This window comes from Centruroides sculpturatus, unplaced genomic scaffold, assembly GCF_000671375.1.
Source record: "Centruroides sculpturatus isolate CEXI.00-Female unplaced genomic scaffold, Cexi_2.0 scaffold27, whole genome shotgun sequence".
Lineage (NCBI taxonomy): Eukaryota > Metazoa > Arthropoda > Arachnida > Scorpiones > Buthidae > Centruroides > Centruroides sculpturatus.
The window spans coordinates 1,268,219-1,286,861 of NW_019384318.1; the positions used below are offsets into that span (position 1 = coordinate 1,268,219).

The window sequence follows — 18,643 nt, forward strand, 5'->3', positions numbered from 1 at the left end:
AGACTGGTTTGGTGGATGAAGGGTGAAGTTGATTAAAACAGCATTTACAAGAACTTTTCTACGTTGGAAATTTATATATATATACGTATAAAACCCTATATATATATATATATATATATATAATAGGTTTTTTTTCCTGAATTTCCAATTACCTTTACTCAGATGAGAATCCATTTTTAGAATAGGATATTTAAAAAGATGTATCGATTCTATTAAAATGGTTATTAAGGTTCCTTTTTTTTTTGTTTTATCTCGTAATGTAACGCTTAGTTATATATTCTGTCCGCATTTTGTAAGAATAATTGCATAAAACTGAGCCTTTACAACTGGAAAAAAAAATAATCCAGCAACGAGTTGTTTAACTTTCCCGGCAACGTTTAAATTTTCGATGGCGCCATCTGTTAATATATTTTATTATTAAAAACTTTATATATTTTTTAATTTTCAGGGTAGGGTTGAATTTTATTTTAAAAGAATTATAAATGATGATAACAAGTAAAATCGTCATTAAGTCCGATCCTATTAGAGATACACACGCGACCCCCTTTATCTTCTCAACCCGTCGACCTTTAACCACCAAAATTTAGTAGAATCAAACCCCCTAATATACGAACCTCCCAGTAAAATTTCAGAAAATTTTGACTAAAAGTACAGGAGTTATTAAGTTTCAAAGAGGGTAAACCAAAATTCTGCCATCCCCCATACAGACATCCATACATACAGAAAAAAATAGTAGTAAAATTATTTATTTTTATACTCACTTAGCGTTAGAAATGTAGAAAATTTTATTAAATATTCCAAATATATCAGGAGAAAAGGATGAAAAGGATATAGATGAAGCTCAAGAGCACTGTCATTGAAGATCTAGAATAGTGTATTATGTTGTCTTTACTGACATTAGATCCCGAAACGGGTGTAATATATTTTCCAAAACGATAAAAAAAATACTTTAAAATTTATATATTTAAACACCTTCCAACCTTAAATATATTCTATCTTCCTGTAAATATTCTTGTATCGGTGTATTACATTGCCTTTCCTGCTATCACATCTGAAAACTACAAAAAAAAATCACAAAAAAAGGGACCAAAATTAGTTGAAAGGGATAAATTTAAAGGTATTTTAACAGAATATATCAAGAAAAATACACTCACTCTACTGTCAACAGTGATATATAACGTTTTATGTAATCCTTGAAGGAACTGCAACACTAAAATGGAATAAGAAAATATAGAGAAGTGTGTATAAATAAATTATAATTAATGTACTGTACTTTAAGCATCTTTCAACGAAAATATATAATAATAATAATAATAAAAACAGTCACTCACTCTACTGTAAACATTCTTATATAACTTTACGATCATCAACTTCTTAGAATGGAGCTCCTCGGCTTCCACGAAGTGAATTTTATGATGTTATAGTGAAAGATCATGAAATGCTTCAACAGAAAACAGCATTTTATTCGGTTATTTTTAATGTAAATAATTAAAAAAAATCGATTTTAATCGAAGCTACAGGGGTTTATTTCTCGTAAGAAATAGGTTAGAAGTTGAAAGAATGGCGTGTATCGACGTGGAAGGAATAAAAATCAAGATTAGTCTGAGAGGAACAACAAGTGGATTGCCTTGAGATAAACAAACAAGATCACGAAAGAAATTAAGAAGTAATGTTAGCCTGTGGGCTTCTTGTAGAGAGAAAAAAAGGGTAGAAAAAATAATTCTAGAGTAATATTAAGTGAGGAAAACTTCAGTATATTAACAATGCCAGAACATTTTAAAGGTATTAAAACACGTTAAAGATGGGATTATTAAGAAAGATTGGCTTCAAGCTGTAATTGAGTAACCGTCATTAAAATAAGATAATCATCAGAAGGGTATTCTGAAGATAATATCATTATCACTTTCTACACAATCAACGTCAAACCTTTCAATTTTCTAGAGAAACAAACTAATTAGACTAAATGCAGTTAAAAGGAAAAGTAGTAAACGTTATTAACTCGTTTGGGGTCAATCGAAATGGTCGGATGTTGAGGAGGAGGAAAGGGACTTAAAACTATTCTTTATTTGGTAGAAAAAGAAAAAAGAAAGTGTCAAAGATCGATTCAAGCTAGAGAAAATAGCAAAATTATTAGAGAAAATCCTGAAAATAATGACTTTAGGGATTTACTAAAAGGAGGAGGTGGAAGAGGAGAAGAGGGAAAGTAGTAAAGTTTTTAGTGAAGCGAAGCTCGAAATGGGATAAAAAAAAATCCATTTTATAACACAGGAAAAGTCGAATATTTCGAGTAACATACCGCAACAGAGTGTAATCCATTAATAAAGTTGAACAAATATGTCATTAAGGCAACAATACATGCAATAAATTAATTTGGTAGGAGACATGTAACAAATGGAATTACTGTTTTGCTGCTGGATATATATATATATATGTATGAAAGGGAAGTGAAGTCACAATAGCCAGTCAACACAATCCATTTGTTTCGCACATCTTTCATTATGGATGGCACAATTAAAACAAACAAAACGTTACCCGCTTGTATGGTATTCTGTTGAAGAATTTCCTCTTTTGGCACAATTACTGAAGAGATCCGTTTAAGAAAAGTTTCTTCTTTTTCCATTGTGTTAGATGCAGCAAGAATATAAAAATCTTTTTCCTTCTTCTTCAGTGATTCTAACATTCGAATAATTCATAATTCTTGCCTTTTTCTTCTTCTAAAAATAAAACTAATTACACTTAAAGAAAGGAATAAAGTACCAGAAGGGTAATTTGGCCAACGAATTAATTGCCTAAAAAGATAATTTATAAATTTATGATCTCGTCCTACTCTTTAATAATAAAACTACTTAAGAGGAAGGAAGGAAGGAAGAAGAGCGGAAATAAAAATAAAAATAAATAAAAATAAATATTCCGCATCATTAAACACGAGAAAATTCCTTATAAAAATACCCAATTAATTACGTTCGACAACATTAAAATCCTCACGTTAATTGAACTGTAGATAAATAATAATAATAATAATTAATTAGAATTAAATTAATTAATCGACATTATTTTATATTTTATCGTAGAAAGCGAAGGTGAGAAGATTCGATCGATGTAAAGATTGATTTCTACTGTCATGGAGAATGTACGTCTTCCTGTCTGTACGACTATATCCGGTTTGTCATGTACGTCGAGACAAGCTCGGTATTTTCAATCAAACTTAAATTAGGATTTGTCAGAGGATTCCATAAAATTTTGATCGAGTTTTATTCTATTTTTTTTTTTTTTTTCCTCGTGTTCTACTTCTTGGAAACGTGGTTTGCCTTCGGAAACCTCCGGTTGTCGATATACCGATCCGAGTCATTGTTGGTAAATCAATGGTAGATAGTCCTTAATGGTGTCTAGAAAACTAATAAATCATTCTGGCATGTTATTCTTTCTAGCTTATACTACCTTAAATATTCCAGGCTAACTCTAAAATAGGAAATTAACGAGAGTAATACTCGGCCTATTCAATCTCTCACTCCCCTTAGTAAATTGCTATACAGTCACTACTACTACAACCACCCTGTTTTTTTAATTTTATTTTTTTGTTTTACTTCACTCGACGATAAATTACTATCGACTGTAAAGAATTATTAAATATATTTTGCAGTAAAAAATCGGTAAAACCGATTATTTTATTGGTAAACGTGCTGCAAGTGTGAAAGTCACACTGGGGGCATTCAAGGTCAATTACGCGAAAAAAAAAAATGCTTATAATATATATTTTAAGCGTACAATTTAAATATAATAAGTTATTATACGTTAAAAAATCAGTAAAATTGATTATTTTAGTAGTAAATGTGAAAATTACTCTGGGTATTCAAGATCAGTAAATGTCAAAGTAATGTGGAAGTTGAAGCAATTAATGAAGTAAATTGCTTTAAAATATTATTTTAAAAAAAAAACGAACCAAATTTATGTGTAAAATAATATTATTTCTTAATTTTTATTAAATATTTTATTAATTTTTAATTAATTAAACTTTAAAAAATAATATGAATATTTCAAAAATTTGCCTATTTGTAGTAGTAGTTGTAAATTTTCTAAATTAAAAAGTTAAGATGAAAATTTCTTTAAAAAAATCATTAATTATTGTAAAATTAGTAATTATAAATGGTAATTTTTTAAATTAAAGAATAATTTTAAAAATAAATTCGTAAAGTTTTAATTAAAAATGAATAAAATAGTCAAAATTTGAATATTTTCTTGAAAGAAAACAGCAAAAATCTTGAATTTTCTCAAGGGAAAAAAAACCAGAAAGGTTAAATTAATTAATACAAAATTTACAAATATCAATGGGAATTTTCAAACATTTTTTGATTTTTTTTTTCATAAATACTTGAATTAATAATAAATGTGAAAGTTAAATCTGAATTGTTATATTTAAAATTATAATTTTTCTCCTTCTACTTTTCAATATAAAAAAAAATTTCTAAAATTTTAAACTGAAGAAAAATGATTTAATAAGTATTTTAAGATGTTAAATACATACAATAAAAACTTTATACATTTTTATTAATTTGACATGACTTAACTCCTTCCAATCCTCTAGGCACTAACAGGAGTTTTTTCCTGTTTATTGAGGATTTAGATGGATGCACAATGGGGCAGTCTGGCACAGAGAAACAATGGACCCCAACAAGCGTCTGGGTAGGCTGAAATTTTCATGGGTTCCTACCTACAAACATTACACGGAACCCTGCAGAGTGGCAGACGCCGAGGGGACTCTTTGTGCTTTTTGAGCATTTGACCGAGTGTCAGAGAACAACGGGAACCGATGCGAGTCCGAGTGTGCTCCAATTTTCCCGTTTTCTACCAACAAAAAGTCGAGCCGACCCAAAATTAAACCCGCATCCTGGGGTGTGGAGCGCATGGAATATTTTTGTGCTCGTCAAGGGTTTGGTCTCTTCTAGAGTGGAGCAGCCGAATGCCGAAGAACAATGGGACCCTATGTACCGGGTTTGAGTCTCGACGGGCTTGATGTTTTGCAGATTCAAGTCTCGACAGACTCCATTTTTTTGTGGGTTTGAATTGGCTTGGTCAAAGTTACGTCCTATGGAGCGGCGCACACCAAGAAGGTCTATTTTACATATGTGTATATCCAGGCGACAACTTAAACAATTTTTTCTGTTCATTTCTAACAAGAAAATACTTTAGTTTTTGTGTTTTTTTTTTATATTAAAGGGGAGAAAATGTTTCTAAAATTTAACTTTTTCTAATTATTTTCTCTAGGGAAATGGTTCTATCAAAATCTGCAGAAAGTCAACATTTATATTGAATTTTAAAAATGTTTATTTTAAGTTTAAAACTTAAAATTATATATATATATATATATATATTTGTGTATGTGTGTGTGCATGCTTTTAAAGTTTAAAATCTTTATCAAGATATTCTGAATTATATATAACAATACAAAATTACTATTTTTAATAATAAAAATTTTTTCTCTTCGGCAATTTATTAATAAATTTTAACTCAAAAAAATTATTTAAAAAATAACGATAATAAATTGAATTATAAAAATTGTTTTTCTTCTTTAATTAATATATTAATAATAAATTCAGAATTTAAAAAAAAATTCTTCCTTTCCTATAACCACTCAAAAGGCCATATTTATTATGGGTTTGGTCATGCTCTCAATAATATAGCCAAGTAGTGAGAGACGAGACCTCTAATTACAGTGAGGATGAGGCTTACGTGAGGGTTTACCTTCTCCTCGAGGATAAAAATTTCCAAGCTGAAGTGAATTTGAAACTAAATATTCCAGTGTGTCCAACTGCCTCATTTCTGAAGGTATTTTCCTAGAACTTTGGCATTGTTCTTTAAGGAAAGACATGATATTTTAGGTAATAACTCACCTACTTTATTCCTGAATTTCTTACAAACACAATTGTAAAAATTTTCGAACTGATACATACTGAAATCCGGTCTTCGAGCAGCAGACTGGAGTCTTTCCGCAGATATTTTCCTATAGAATTCCTATATTCTACCTTATTATAACTTTTAGGAAAGGTGTTTTAATTAGAAAAGTCTTTTTCCTACAATTTCTAAAGTGTTTAGATGCTTAAATAAAGATATCTTTCGCCATCTGACAATATTTAAACATGTGATAAACAGTTTTATTGATGTTTCTTTAGAAATATCAACAGATACACTTAAAATAAACTTTACGATAAAAATTTATTAAGTTAGAATTGAGAATAATTATCTTTAAGAAAGAAAATCATCATCAAATAAACATTTAGAAATTAAAAAAAAACAAAAAAATGATTTTACTTGATCTTTTTTTGCATTGAATTTGCTAAATAATTTAAATAATTAATACATACTTTTGGCATTAATGAAAATATTCGGTTGATAATTTAACTAATTAAAATGTTTTAATGATCGGCAGATAAATTAATTAATGCCATTAATTCACAGGTTTGAGAAAACGGCAATAATAATTAGTTAATGGCCGAAGGAGCGGGAAAGTAAAAGTGTATTTCCTTTTCCTTTTTTTTTTCCGAGTATTGTTTCCTTTCGCCATCGTTTGCATTTATCATTTATCGAAGCAAATTAAAAATGAATAAAGCGTCATTTGTTGCTTTAATTTTTGATAATTCAACTAAAATGTATACTCGTGTAATCAAATAATTCTAAACTTGAAGTGGATATAAATTAACTAGAGGGTATTTAATTAGATCAATTCCTCTAAAATAAAAACAAAAATAAAACTTTGTGTTTATCGAATTTTAAATTATTACTTAAATTCAATTTACTTATTTCAATTATTTAAAAAACTAATCTCTTTGTAGAAATAATTTGTTTTCACTTTAAAAATCTTTGTAAATGTCAGACAGAGAGACGGCCTTGGAAGCAGATTTAAAAATTGCTGTTTGTTTTTTGTGTGTAAAGGCTCGGTTCCTCTCGCAAATTTAATCAAATTAAAAATATGCGGCAGACGAGAGTGGCAAAGTTCTTTTTCGAGTGAGAAAACGTAGCGAAGTTCAAAAAAATTCAAGAGAAAATAATAATAATTTACTCACAAATGAAGATAAAGTTCTTAAAAATCTTCTAGTGAATAACATAATTTGATATTTTTCCTTAAAATAATTATCTTAAAAGAAAAAGGAAACAAAAATTAGAAAATAAAGCAATTAATCCTTAAATTTTAATTTTTAAAATAATAATAATAATAATAATAATGAAAGAGTGTATTTAAGTTTAAATTAAATAAAATTTACATGTAAATTTCTAAATTTAAATTAAAATAAAATAAATTTTCTGAAGTTAAAATGAAAAAAAAAGGGTAATAAATTGAAAAATAAAATAAAAATTAAAAAAGAAATCAATAGGATTAGAATGAAAATACTAAATTCAGTAACTTACAAAAGAAGAAGTGAGGTTGATCCTTTAATTCTATATCGAAAATAATTAAAAAAAAAGTTCTAGAAGACTTTATTTTCTATTTATTTGCAAATATTTTCATGCAAGAACAATAAAAAACCAGAGATTTCTTCGTTATTTTCCTTTTTTTTTGGTTCGGTTTTATTTCTGAAAACAGATTACATATTTTCCTGTTGAACAACGAGGAAAAAATTATCTTAAAATACCTTTCTTCTTTTGGGGAAGGTACCGATGATAAAATATACATATTCACTGTATGACGGCAATTACAAATCCTAAATTTGCTGAAAGAATTATCGACGAAATGCTACACTTAAAGATATCCATCAATAAATTTTAATATATATAATAATAAAGTTCTAAATTAGAACCATATAAATATATAATATATCAATATTGGTCTCTTAACAAATTTAATATTTCGGAAAAGCAAGAATGCACTTTGTGTAATTGTTTTTAAGACTCTTAAATGATAGATTTATATATAATTTTATATATATATATGTATACGTATGACAGTCGATAGATCACAAAACTTTCAAAATTCACTTTTGAACGATACACAAGAGTTTACGTTACTTACAAAAACTATTACTAATGATGATGATAATAATAATAATAATAATATATAAATACGTCTTCGTAGTTTTACTTTGCAGAAATTTAACTCCTTCTCTTCTTAAATCTATCGCATAAAAAATAAAATTGTTTAAGGTTTAATAAGTATTCTTTGGCGTAAATGCTTGCAGATACATACATATGTAAATATACGATTCGAAGGTCTTCCTTGGAACTAAATGACGGAGAGAGAGGAACTTAGAAGACAAATTATGCTTCGGCATTCGCTGCATTTACGTAACATTAAGTTCAGTAAACGATAACAAATATTACAATTATATAGTACATAAAAATAGATTCAGATAAAGCTATTTCTTTTATAATATTAGCATTCAATAAAATAGTTTCGCAGTTTGATACTTTCTTTCCATACATTTAAATGAACACATTAAATTCTCAAGGTATAAATAACCGTCCGGTTTTCTAAAATCGTTAGAAAACAGAATGTACAATGAAAGAATAAAACAAATTTGCCAAGTATACATAATTGATGGTTACATTACCAAAACTGGCATATAAATAATCTGTAAGTATAAAGAACTGCTAAAAGAATCTTCATGCTAAAAAATCTGGCAATATATCATAATTTTTTTTTGGTTTGTAATGCTGTAATTACAAAGTAATTGAATTCGATGATTAGACGATTCATTCTCGAAGCTCGAGCATGTGTTCCACCGGATGGGGCTTTCCGTCGTCGCCCACTTTCATGGGTTGAATGATGCCGTCCCTAGAAAATAAGCATCATTTAATATATTTGTAGCTATTTACAGACGAGTAAAGAAAATCAGTTCTCGAAATTTCTATATATTGATACAGGATGATCCAATATTGATTAGTTAACTGACTCTTGGGTCATCCTGTACATATCATTTTCTTTAATGTATAGCTGTTATACAAAATTTGATATATAGTTGTATTTGTTTCTCCATAAAAAAATGTTAAATAAATAAAAACAGAAATACAATCTTAATTCAAACTCCTTTGTCAATAAGTTGCTTTCACAATAATTATTACAATCAATCTCTGTATAATTCCTATCTCAATTTCATATAGAGCTTTATTTTTTAAACAATATCCACCCTGTGGCACTAAGGGCCTTTTTATTTTTTAGCAAGCTTATTATGGATTTGGTCGGGGCCACAATGGGGTGGCAAGGGATGGGACCTAAAATATCAGGACAGACCGTCTCCAGTTCTCTCGCCTTAACCACTTGGCCATACAACTATCCATATAAAGAGCTTATAGCCAGGTTTATAAAATGTTTACATGTAATTTCCCTATTAACTTCTAAGATTAAACACATTTACAGTATATTATATGTATTTTTTTAATATACTTTGCTTTGTATTTTGATTAAGTAAATATGTAAATTAATAATATAAGTTTGATTTTAAAATAATTTCTCATATTTTTAATTAATATTAATATAATGATTTACATAACTGCACATAAAATATCTCAAATGCTTTATTATTTAATTCGTTGAAGAATCTTAAAAGACAACATAAAATATTGTGTAAAAGAGAATAATGCTTGTAAATCACTCAAATTTTTTACGGTATTTTAAAATTTACTTTCTTTAATAAGAAACACTTTAATCAATTATATACAATATAAATGCAATTATAAAAATCTCCATTGCATCACATTCTTTGTAAATAGTCAATGTTGAAAGTTGTAAAGAAATAGTAAAATAATGTAAATGAAGTGTCATTCTGAAGGAGAAAACTGCCAAACAATCTCGAAGTCGTAAATAAATAAAAGGCGTTAGCCGTCGCTCGGGGAATTGAGCAAATGAATAAATCAATTGGTTTCTTAACGGTTACCGGCTGCGGCCTTAGCAACCGTCCGTTCCGGAATGTTAGCTATTTTGTTTTATTATCTACTAATTTCAATTGGCAGGAAACGAAAATTGAAAGATGTTAATGAGAAATTTATAATTTTCCTTACGTACTTTATACAATTTAGATTTCAAAAACAACGCAATTTATTGTTTAAAAATATATTTTTGACGTTGAAATGATTTATTCTGATGCAAATTCTTAGTACAAACAAAAAGCTGTCTTTGAAGCTATATTACATTATGTTAATAAATAACTGAATTAAAGAATTAGAATTTTGTTGTTGTGAAATGGTTGTAAAACTGAAAAACTGTAGATGAATATCAAACCAATATCTTTGAAATTGATGATAAATTTTCACCAAATGAACTACTGTATTATCAGGCTATAATAAAACTAATTAAATAATTACATATAAAATCTTTTAGTGTCTTATATTCTAAAATATTCTTTAAAACCATGTAATTTTTTGTTCAACAATTCTATTTCATCTAAATTTTAAACAATTTGTCTGTATTCATAAAGTCCTTAGTTTAAAATAAATAAATATGTTTGTTTATTTTAGCCAATGTTTGAATATATCCTGATGAGCCAACGTTCTTAAAATAAATGTTTACATCTACTTTACAATCTATATTTTATTATACAGTGTTTTTCAACATTTTTTATCTCACAGCACATTTGAAGCTAAAATTAAATTTTCATGGAAAAAAATCATGTAATTTAAAGTTGTGTTTGTAAACATTGTATCGCCATATTATTTTGCTACTTAATCTAATTCTTTTTGTCTATATTTTTTGTGAATTAAATAAAACAATATTGTTGTTTCTTAAAATAGCAGCAGGTTATAATACAGCAATAATTTCTTAAATTAATAATTTTCATTTACATAAGAAAAGCAATTAACATTAAGTCCTGCTTTGCATTTAAAAGTGGCACAATGATTGCCTTTAGAAACCTGCCCAATGTCCCGCTATGTCTATGTTAAAATATCAGGTCAGTCCAGAAGTTCGTGTGCATTTTGGCAAAATTTTTAAATGGTGTAAATAAAACACAATTTAACATTTTAATCTATGATACTTTTTCCTCCACTATCTACAATATGTCGCCATCTTTCTGGTAGCTTTTTTATTCCATTGGTGTAAAAAGATTCTGGTTTTGAAGCAAAAAAACTTCTGAGTTCATTTTGTATATCCTGTTTAAAATTGAACTTTTTGCCTTAGCAAAAATTTTGTAAGGCACAAAATAACTGAAAATTACTTGGGGCAATATCCGGGGAGTATGCAGGATGCGGCAAAAGCTTCCAATTCAGTTCATTAATTTTTTGAAGCGTTGTTTGAGCCATATGTAGTCTAGCGTTATCATGTGTAACAACACTTTCTTCATATTCACCAATCGTGGGCATTTTTTAATCAATTCTGAATTTAAACGGCAAAGTTGTTCACTGTATACATCTGCAATAATGGTTTTATTTGGTTCTAACAATTCATAATAAATGACACCATACATATCCCACCACACACTNTCTAAAATATTCTTTAAAACCATGTAATTTTTTGTTCAACAATTCTATTTCATCTAAATTTTAAAGTGTAAAGTCATTCAGCAACTTTGACTAGCCTAAAATGTTATATAGAAAAATATCTTAAGTAAATGTAAAATGAAGAATGTTTGAGCATTTATATTAATTATAAAATATTACGTTATACACAAGATATTTACTTAAACATCTGTCCGAGGGCAAGAGAGATCTTTCTAACATTGAACAAGTGTACATACACGTGAATGCTTATTCCAGTACTAAAATAATCAAAGGGAATCAATTTAATACAATTTAACAAAACACGAATAATCTCTGACAGAGACAACATTGCAGAAATTGATATTTTAATGCTGAAACAAATACGCTCCACATGCATAACTCATGATATACTGGAAAGATCTCTCTTGCCACAGACACATGTTTAAGTGAGCATGCCAGGTGTACATATTAAATTACAATTGAAAAACAATATGGAAGTTTAATATGATTTTAGAAATATATTCAATTATTTTAACTGAAATATGTGTCCAAAACACAAATTTGGATTTATGACATTTAAAACTTTTAGATCGAGTTGATCATTTTGGTAACCTGAAAATAAATACATTTAATACAAAATTAAAAGTTTAAACATTTTATTAGAAAGTTTACTTTATAATAAAAATTTAAAATTATTCAAACAATTTCTGTCTAACTTTTGTAAACATTGCACGTTTGCAATGTTTTATGCAACCAAGTACCTATATTTAATAAAAATTTCTAAAATCTAAGCAAGTATACTTTACTTGTAATTTCTCTCTCGGCTCTATTTGATTAAAATAAATGAAAGACCACAATTTAAAAATATAGGTTAAGTGCTATTTATGATAAACAAAATCTTTATAATACATATTAATTATACAAGGTGGAACATTTTACTCAATCCACTGAAATAACTAAAAAAAATATGCACCCTGTTCCCCAAATAAGCATTAAATCATAAATGTTAAGACTTCAAAGGGGCCACAAGAAGCAGTGATCAGTTTTGTCATATAAGGCACTAGAGTCAGCAAAATTGGAGTCAACTTCAGTTTCTTAAAAGGGAATCTTTCATTGATTATTGCTTATTCTGATTCTACATAAAAATAACCTTTTGTCTAAAACATTTTTTCGAAAGATGAACTAATAAGTTCACAAGTTCTTTCAAAAGTAGTTATGGGCGTTTGAAGTTTCATGCAGCTGCCACGCCATGCATGCATGAATCTGCAGATGTCTGTGAATTTCACTGAGAAAAAGGAAGAAAATTGCTAGAAAAGTCATTGGAAAGCTATTATTTGTTGGAACCATTCTTTCTGCTCAAATAATGAACTGACACAAAACTTCCATCTCAGCATGTTAAGGCAATCAAGCTTGTTATAAAGAGAAGACTTTGATCTCAATTCTGACAAATAGTAATAGTTGTAGCAGCTACTTTACAAATTGTACCTTTTTAATTAGAAAATTAATAATGTTATACAGGCTAATGACTATATCTCAATATTTTGGACAAGAAATTTTCTTTGAAACACAGCAGTTCTTAATAATTTTGACTTTTAAATCAGGACAGTTTGGAGTAATTTAGTACTTAACATTTCCACAATACTCTATTTGATATTTTTCTATCAAGGACAATTTTATGTAAGTTTATGGTTAATATACCAAAAAATATGATTTTGTTTTAATTTAACTTAACATTATTATTTTATCAATGTTTTAGGATGAAATACGTTGATAATCAAACCAAATGAGATCAAATCGGATTAAGCTATTGAAACTGCTTAAAGAATTTCATATGGTTAATATAACAATTAAAATCTACTATCTTCAAAACTCATTTATGAAAACTGTTCAATATAAATTACATGTGGATTAAACTGTGCTAGAATATTTATTGTACAAAGAATTAACTCATGTGAAGAATATTTCACTGACAAAAAGGCTGGATGGGCATCGTGAAATGTGTCCAGTGGCCTCTGCAAAATGATCAACATAAAAATGAAAATAATAAAAGAAAGAAACAAAAGGAAAAAGTAAGAAATGATTCAGGAAATGTAATATAAATAATGTACAAATCTAAAGTAAAAAAGTTATAGTACAATTTTCATGGGCACCAGTCACTACAGGGGCTTCAAATAAACAAATGTCCCCAACTGACAAATAGAAACACATCTAACTAGCAAAAAGCACAATTCTGATCTATTTTCATATGCTCATCATTAATAATACGCATTTTAAATGGAATATCCTATCCTTTATAAAATACAGATTGAAGCTGATAGTATTAGCGTAGAACTGCATTGGAATTGCTCAGACCAAAAAAGAAATTTTTAAGGGGAGAGGTTCCATATCAGTATCATCTCAACTGAACCTGTGTTGAATTTGATATCTTAACCAAATAATTTCTTTGAAATTAAAATTAAGTTACTTCTAGAACACTTTGCAGATGAAGATTGTAATAAAAAACAGTATAATAGAGTTAAAGTATTATACTGTAGTGTATTAAATTATGCTATTATATAATATTACACTACAGTATAATTAATACTTTTAATTATATTAAAAATAGTGTAAATAAAAGTCTACAATGTTCAATCAATAAAATGTTTAAGTGAAATACTTATTCCTATTTGAACAGTGCTTGTATGTAAAATGTTGGAATACTAAATATACAGTAATCCCTCCATGTATGCAATCAATTGGTTCTACAAAAACAGCATGTAAAAGAATCCATGGAAAGCTGTTCCATATTCTCAAATATAGTATTTTACTCTGACGTTTTTTACAATTTTTTAACCACATTAATGTAAATTTTCACAAATGGAGACTGTGTAAAAAGAAGAATTACAGTATTTATAATATATAATTAAGTAACAAATAAAATTGAAAAAACTTTAATACCTGGTCAATTTATTCATCATATTTACAAGCTGCATTGCTTCGTATTCCTTTTGCTCTTCTGACATGCCTTCAAGCGGACTAGGTTTCGGTTCTTCGTAACATCCTGACACCGGATTTATTCTACATACACAAAAAGAGAAATGCACACTTTTCTACAATGCAATTAATAAGTCAATTAAATGCTTTCTATATTATAACAGGATAAAACTTTACTTCTTACATATGATGTCAAAACGTTTTCAACACTTATTACAATAATGAGAAATGTCGAATCTTGAATAACTTTTCGGATGATGAATGACTAATATGAAAATGCAATGTTTTATGAATAAAGACAAATGATAAAAATATCAGTTTTTGTTGCCATCAGTGTAAATGTAGCATTAGAAAATTCAAATTGTATTCAAATTCAAAATAAAAATTGTAATTAGAACAAAATTTTTAAATAAAAAAGACATTAGTTTCATTGGATGCAACTGTGTGCATAACAGATGATACACATATTACTTCAAATAAATTATTGTCTGTGCTGTTACAGGATAGAGGTTCTTTCAATTAATGCAAGTTTGTTTGCCTATTAGAATTTTTATGATGCTGGATTTTTGGTATTATTGTCTTTATTGCTTATAATAAACTTAATAACTATGAAAATAAAAATCCTTCAAGCACTGTTGAGTTCCAGAAGATAAGTTAAGCTCAAAACTGATTGACCAATTTTTGATTTTTCATAGTTATTACTCAATTAAAAGCAAATATTTTCTTGTTTAAACTATTGTAAAGTTATCTTATTTTGAATTTTCATCGTTAGAGAATTCAGAATAAAACTTTTCTTCGTCAATCTCATTTGCTAAATCTTATGTAAGAAGTATGAATTAGACATAAAATATATAAATTTTATTACCTGTCTTTATATTTAAGATATTCTTCTGTATCACTATCATCAGAATCACTAGAATAATCCCTTGCATTTCCTTGTCTTCCGTGCATGAGCCCATGATTAGTGAGAAGTCCTGCGGCATTACCGTAGCCAGTGTACTTAATAAGTCGTTCCACTATACAAAAATAATAAATCATTTTAATATAATTTCTTAGATTTTTATACTCAAAATTCAAGAGAGATAATCCATGATAAATAATTAAAAATCTTTAATCAAATTTAATCAATCATTAATTAAAATTGCACTAATCTTAAAAAATATTGAAATGAAGAAAGAAGAGATCTTTATGTATTATTTGTACTCCTTCATGCATAAAACTGTAAGATATCTATTTTTTTTTTTTTTTACTCTTTCATCTGTGGGCACCACAAGGTATATTTTGGGCCCATCGAAGGTTCAACCTGGCCCACAATGGGGCAGCCAAGTAGCAAGGAATTGTGTCAAACATACCCTGAATAGATCACTCTCCCGAAAAATTTCTGAAGTTTTTTGATCAAGCCAATAGGCTAATGCCTAATCACATCAGCCATCTGGCCAGCTATATCTAGAAATTAGTAAAGCTCACATATTACTGTATTATTATGTATAATAGCAATGTAATTAAATTCTACAAATAATAATAATACTACTTCTACAGGAAAAATTTTGAAAATAGTTTATGAAATTACTTTTGAAGGCATAATACATAATCCCATTTTTCAAATGTTAAATTAGGAGAGAAACAATAAACAAGATTAAATTAAAGTACTTTTTATTTTAAAGCCAGTATCTGCAGGAATATGGCCAATAAATAATGGCATTTGAAATAAAACATTTAGAATATTTAAAGGATTGAACAATGTAAAAGACATCACTTTTATAGTTTCTGCATAATTTGAATTTCTAGCATTAAATTATAATAATAATAATTAAAAAAGAAACTTGAAAAATATTAAAACTGACAAACATTTAAATTAAAATTTGTTACATTTGCTCTTCTAATTTAATACCTTCAAAAGTTATATAGTATGGAATTAATAGTCGTTTATGTGCATAATATACCGTAATATTATGACAATCAAACTACACGTGACTACGCGGCACAAATTCTCGCGTTTTTATTTGTTGCAATATGACAGAAGTGCAGAATGAAAATGAAAAATTTAAATAATTTTAAACTCTACTTTCAGTCTTGTTTCTGTTCAACTGAACATTCCAAAACTGAAAGTTTCATTAGTTTGGCTTTCAGTTTTACAATTACGTCATTAATTCCAGTAATGTGGAGTCCAGGCTTAAGAGTAACACTTCCTCTAGTAAATGCATCATTTATAATGGATATTATGTTAACTACTATCTTTGCATTGAGGAAGAGTTACTCTACCAAAAAGTGCGATTTGAAAGCTCAATGTAAGTAAATAAAAAATTATGCCCACTTTTGCATGATTTTCAGTACAGCCCTCTAATTTTATACAAAGGTACATCACATCAATAAAAACATTTTAACTACCTCCCAATTAAAAATACATTTATGAAGACAACACACATTTAGATTTTTAGAATATTTGTCAAGGTGTAAAAGTTTCATAATTTTTCATTGTGTAGGAATTATCAAAGAAGATAGTTAAATATATGCTTTGTCGTATGTTCTAAATATATTTAAATTGCCTAATTCTTAGGAATTAAGCAAATTAAACATATTAAAGTGTTATTTTCATTAATATGTATTATTTAATTTTTACACTTACCATTTTCTTTACATAAAATGAAGAGAAAATCTGCTACAAGCTCTTTAACATCAGTCATAGGAGAAGTCATCAATTTAACTAATCTATTAAAGAAAAAAGTGTTTTATTAATGAGGATTATAAAAAAAAATCCATTATTCTATCATAATAATAAAATAACATTTTTTCTGATTTATTACATTTAAAATCTAGAATATAATTTATTTAAAAATTGAATCATGACAAGCCAATATACTGTTACCACAGAAGTAACAGTATATTGGCTTGAATAAACTTCCGTAGAGCACGTGATAAATTATAAAGAAAACAAAGTTAAAAATGATGGAAACGCCGACCTTTTATTTGAGGATTCGGCATCCTTTAACATTAAAACAATGGTTACAATTTCTGACCGTAACTACCATGTTCTTTAGCACAATATATAATGGATCAAGCCAATATACTGTTACTTCTGTGGTGTGTTAAAAGGATGAAAGATACTCAAAAATTTTATAATTTTTGTAAATAGTCATAATTCAATTTTTAATTGAAGATATCCTGGGTTGTTATCATGTAAATTTATTTATTTAATTAATTTACATTCACATAATAAAAAGGAATGTCAGAAATTTAAAGGAGTATGCCTGTTAATAGTTGTATGTATATCATTAAAAAACATATTTCTATATTAATTTAAAGAAAATGAATGGAAAAATGTTTCTGATAAAATATAATTATTCAAATAAAATTTTTTGAAACATTATAAATCTTCTACATCATTTGTATACAACTTTCAAAATATATCAAATAAATAATAAAACTTACTTTAATTTCTAAATAAATTTAAGATAACTGTATTTTAAATTTTAAGTAATTGACAGTGTGTACATTTTAAAACATACATGAATGAGATTAATTATTATATTCTTAAAATATGTCTGACAAAATCTAATATTTGATTTAAAAAACAATATCTTTACACATTTAATATATATATTATATATTTACACATGAAAATTTTATTTATTTAACAGTCATTTGGATGTCAGAAAGTTTCCATTTGTTATTCTTGTTCTTNGATTAGTCAACTCTAAATGACTGTAATTTTACTTATATTTTGTCTCCATTAAATCTTGTTTTATTACATTATAATGGTCTTGTTTCTGGACTCAATTCCACACCAAAACCCCATCACTTACCTATCTGATGAGCCAACGTTCTTAAAATAAATGTTTACATCTACTTTACAATCTATATTTTATTATACAGTGTTTTTCAACATTTTTTATCTCACAGCACATTTGAAGCTAAAATTAAATTTTCATGGAAAAAAATCATGTAATTTAAAGTTGTGTTTGTAAACATTGTATCGCCATATTATTTTGCTACTTAATCTAATTCTTTTTGTCTATATTTTTTGTGAATTAAATAAAACAATATTGTTGTTTCTTAAAATAGCAGCAGGTTATAATACAGCAATAATTTCTTAAATTAATAATTTTCATTTACATAAGAAAAGCAATTAACATTAAGTCCTGCTTTGCATTTAAAAGTGGCACAATGATTGCCTTTAGAAACCTGCCCAATGTCCCGCTATGTCTATGTTAAAATATCAGGTCAGTCCAGAAGTTCGTGTGCATTTTGGCAAAATTTTTAAATGGTGTAA

The 18,643-nt window shown here is 27.4% G+C and overlaps 1 protein-coding gene and 1 long non-coding RNA gene across 2 annotated transcripts in view; both read right to left on the reverse strand.

Annotated features, from left to right (window-relative positions):
* Positions 1-421: 421 nt before the first annotated feature.
* Positions 422-2,845, reverse strand: LOC111624576. Its single transcript, XR_002756604.1, has 3 exons — positions 1,155-2,845; positions 981-1,058; positions 422-864 (listed from the first exon to the last, which is right to left on the reverse strand). It is a non-coding gene; the product is annotated as an uncharacterized LOC111624576 (long non-coding RNA).
* A 4,601-nt stretch (positions 2,846-7,446) lies between these two features.
* LOC111624583 (synembryn-A-like) overlaps positions 7,447-18,643 on the reverse strand; it is a 32,806-nt gene continuing 21,609 nt past the window's right edge. Inside the window, exons 10-14 of the mRNA XM_023367481.1 lie at positions 17,000-17,082; positions 15,239-15,389; positions 14,338-14,457; positions 8,177-8,764; positions 7,447-8,104 (exon numbers count right to left, since the gene is read on the reverse strand). Coding sequence (XP_023223249.1) covers positions 8,683-8,764; positions 14,338-14,457; positions 15,239-15,389; positions 17,000-17,082 — 436 coding nt within the window. The 3' untranslated portion in view covers positions 7,447-8,104; positions 8,177-8,682. The remainder of the gene's footprint in view (positions 8,105-8,176; positions 8,765-14,337; positions 14,458-15,238; positions 15,390-16,999; positions 17,083-18,643) is intronic.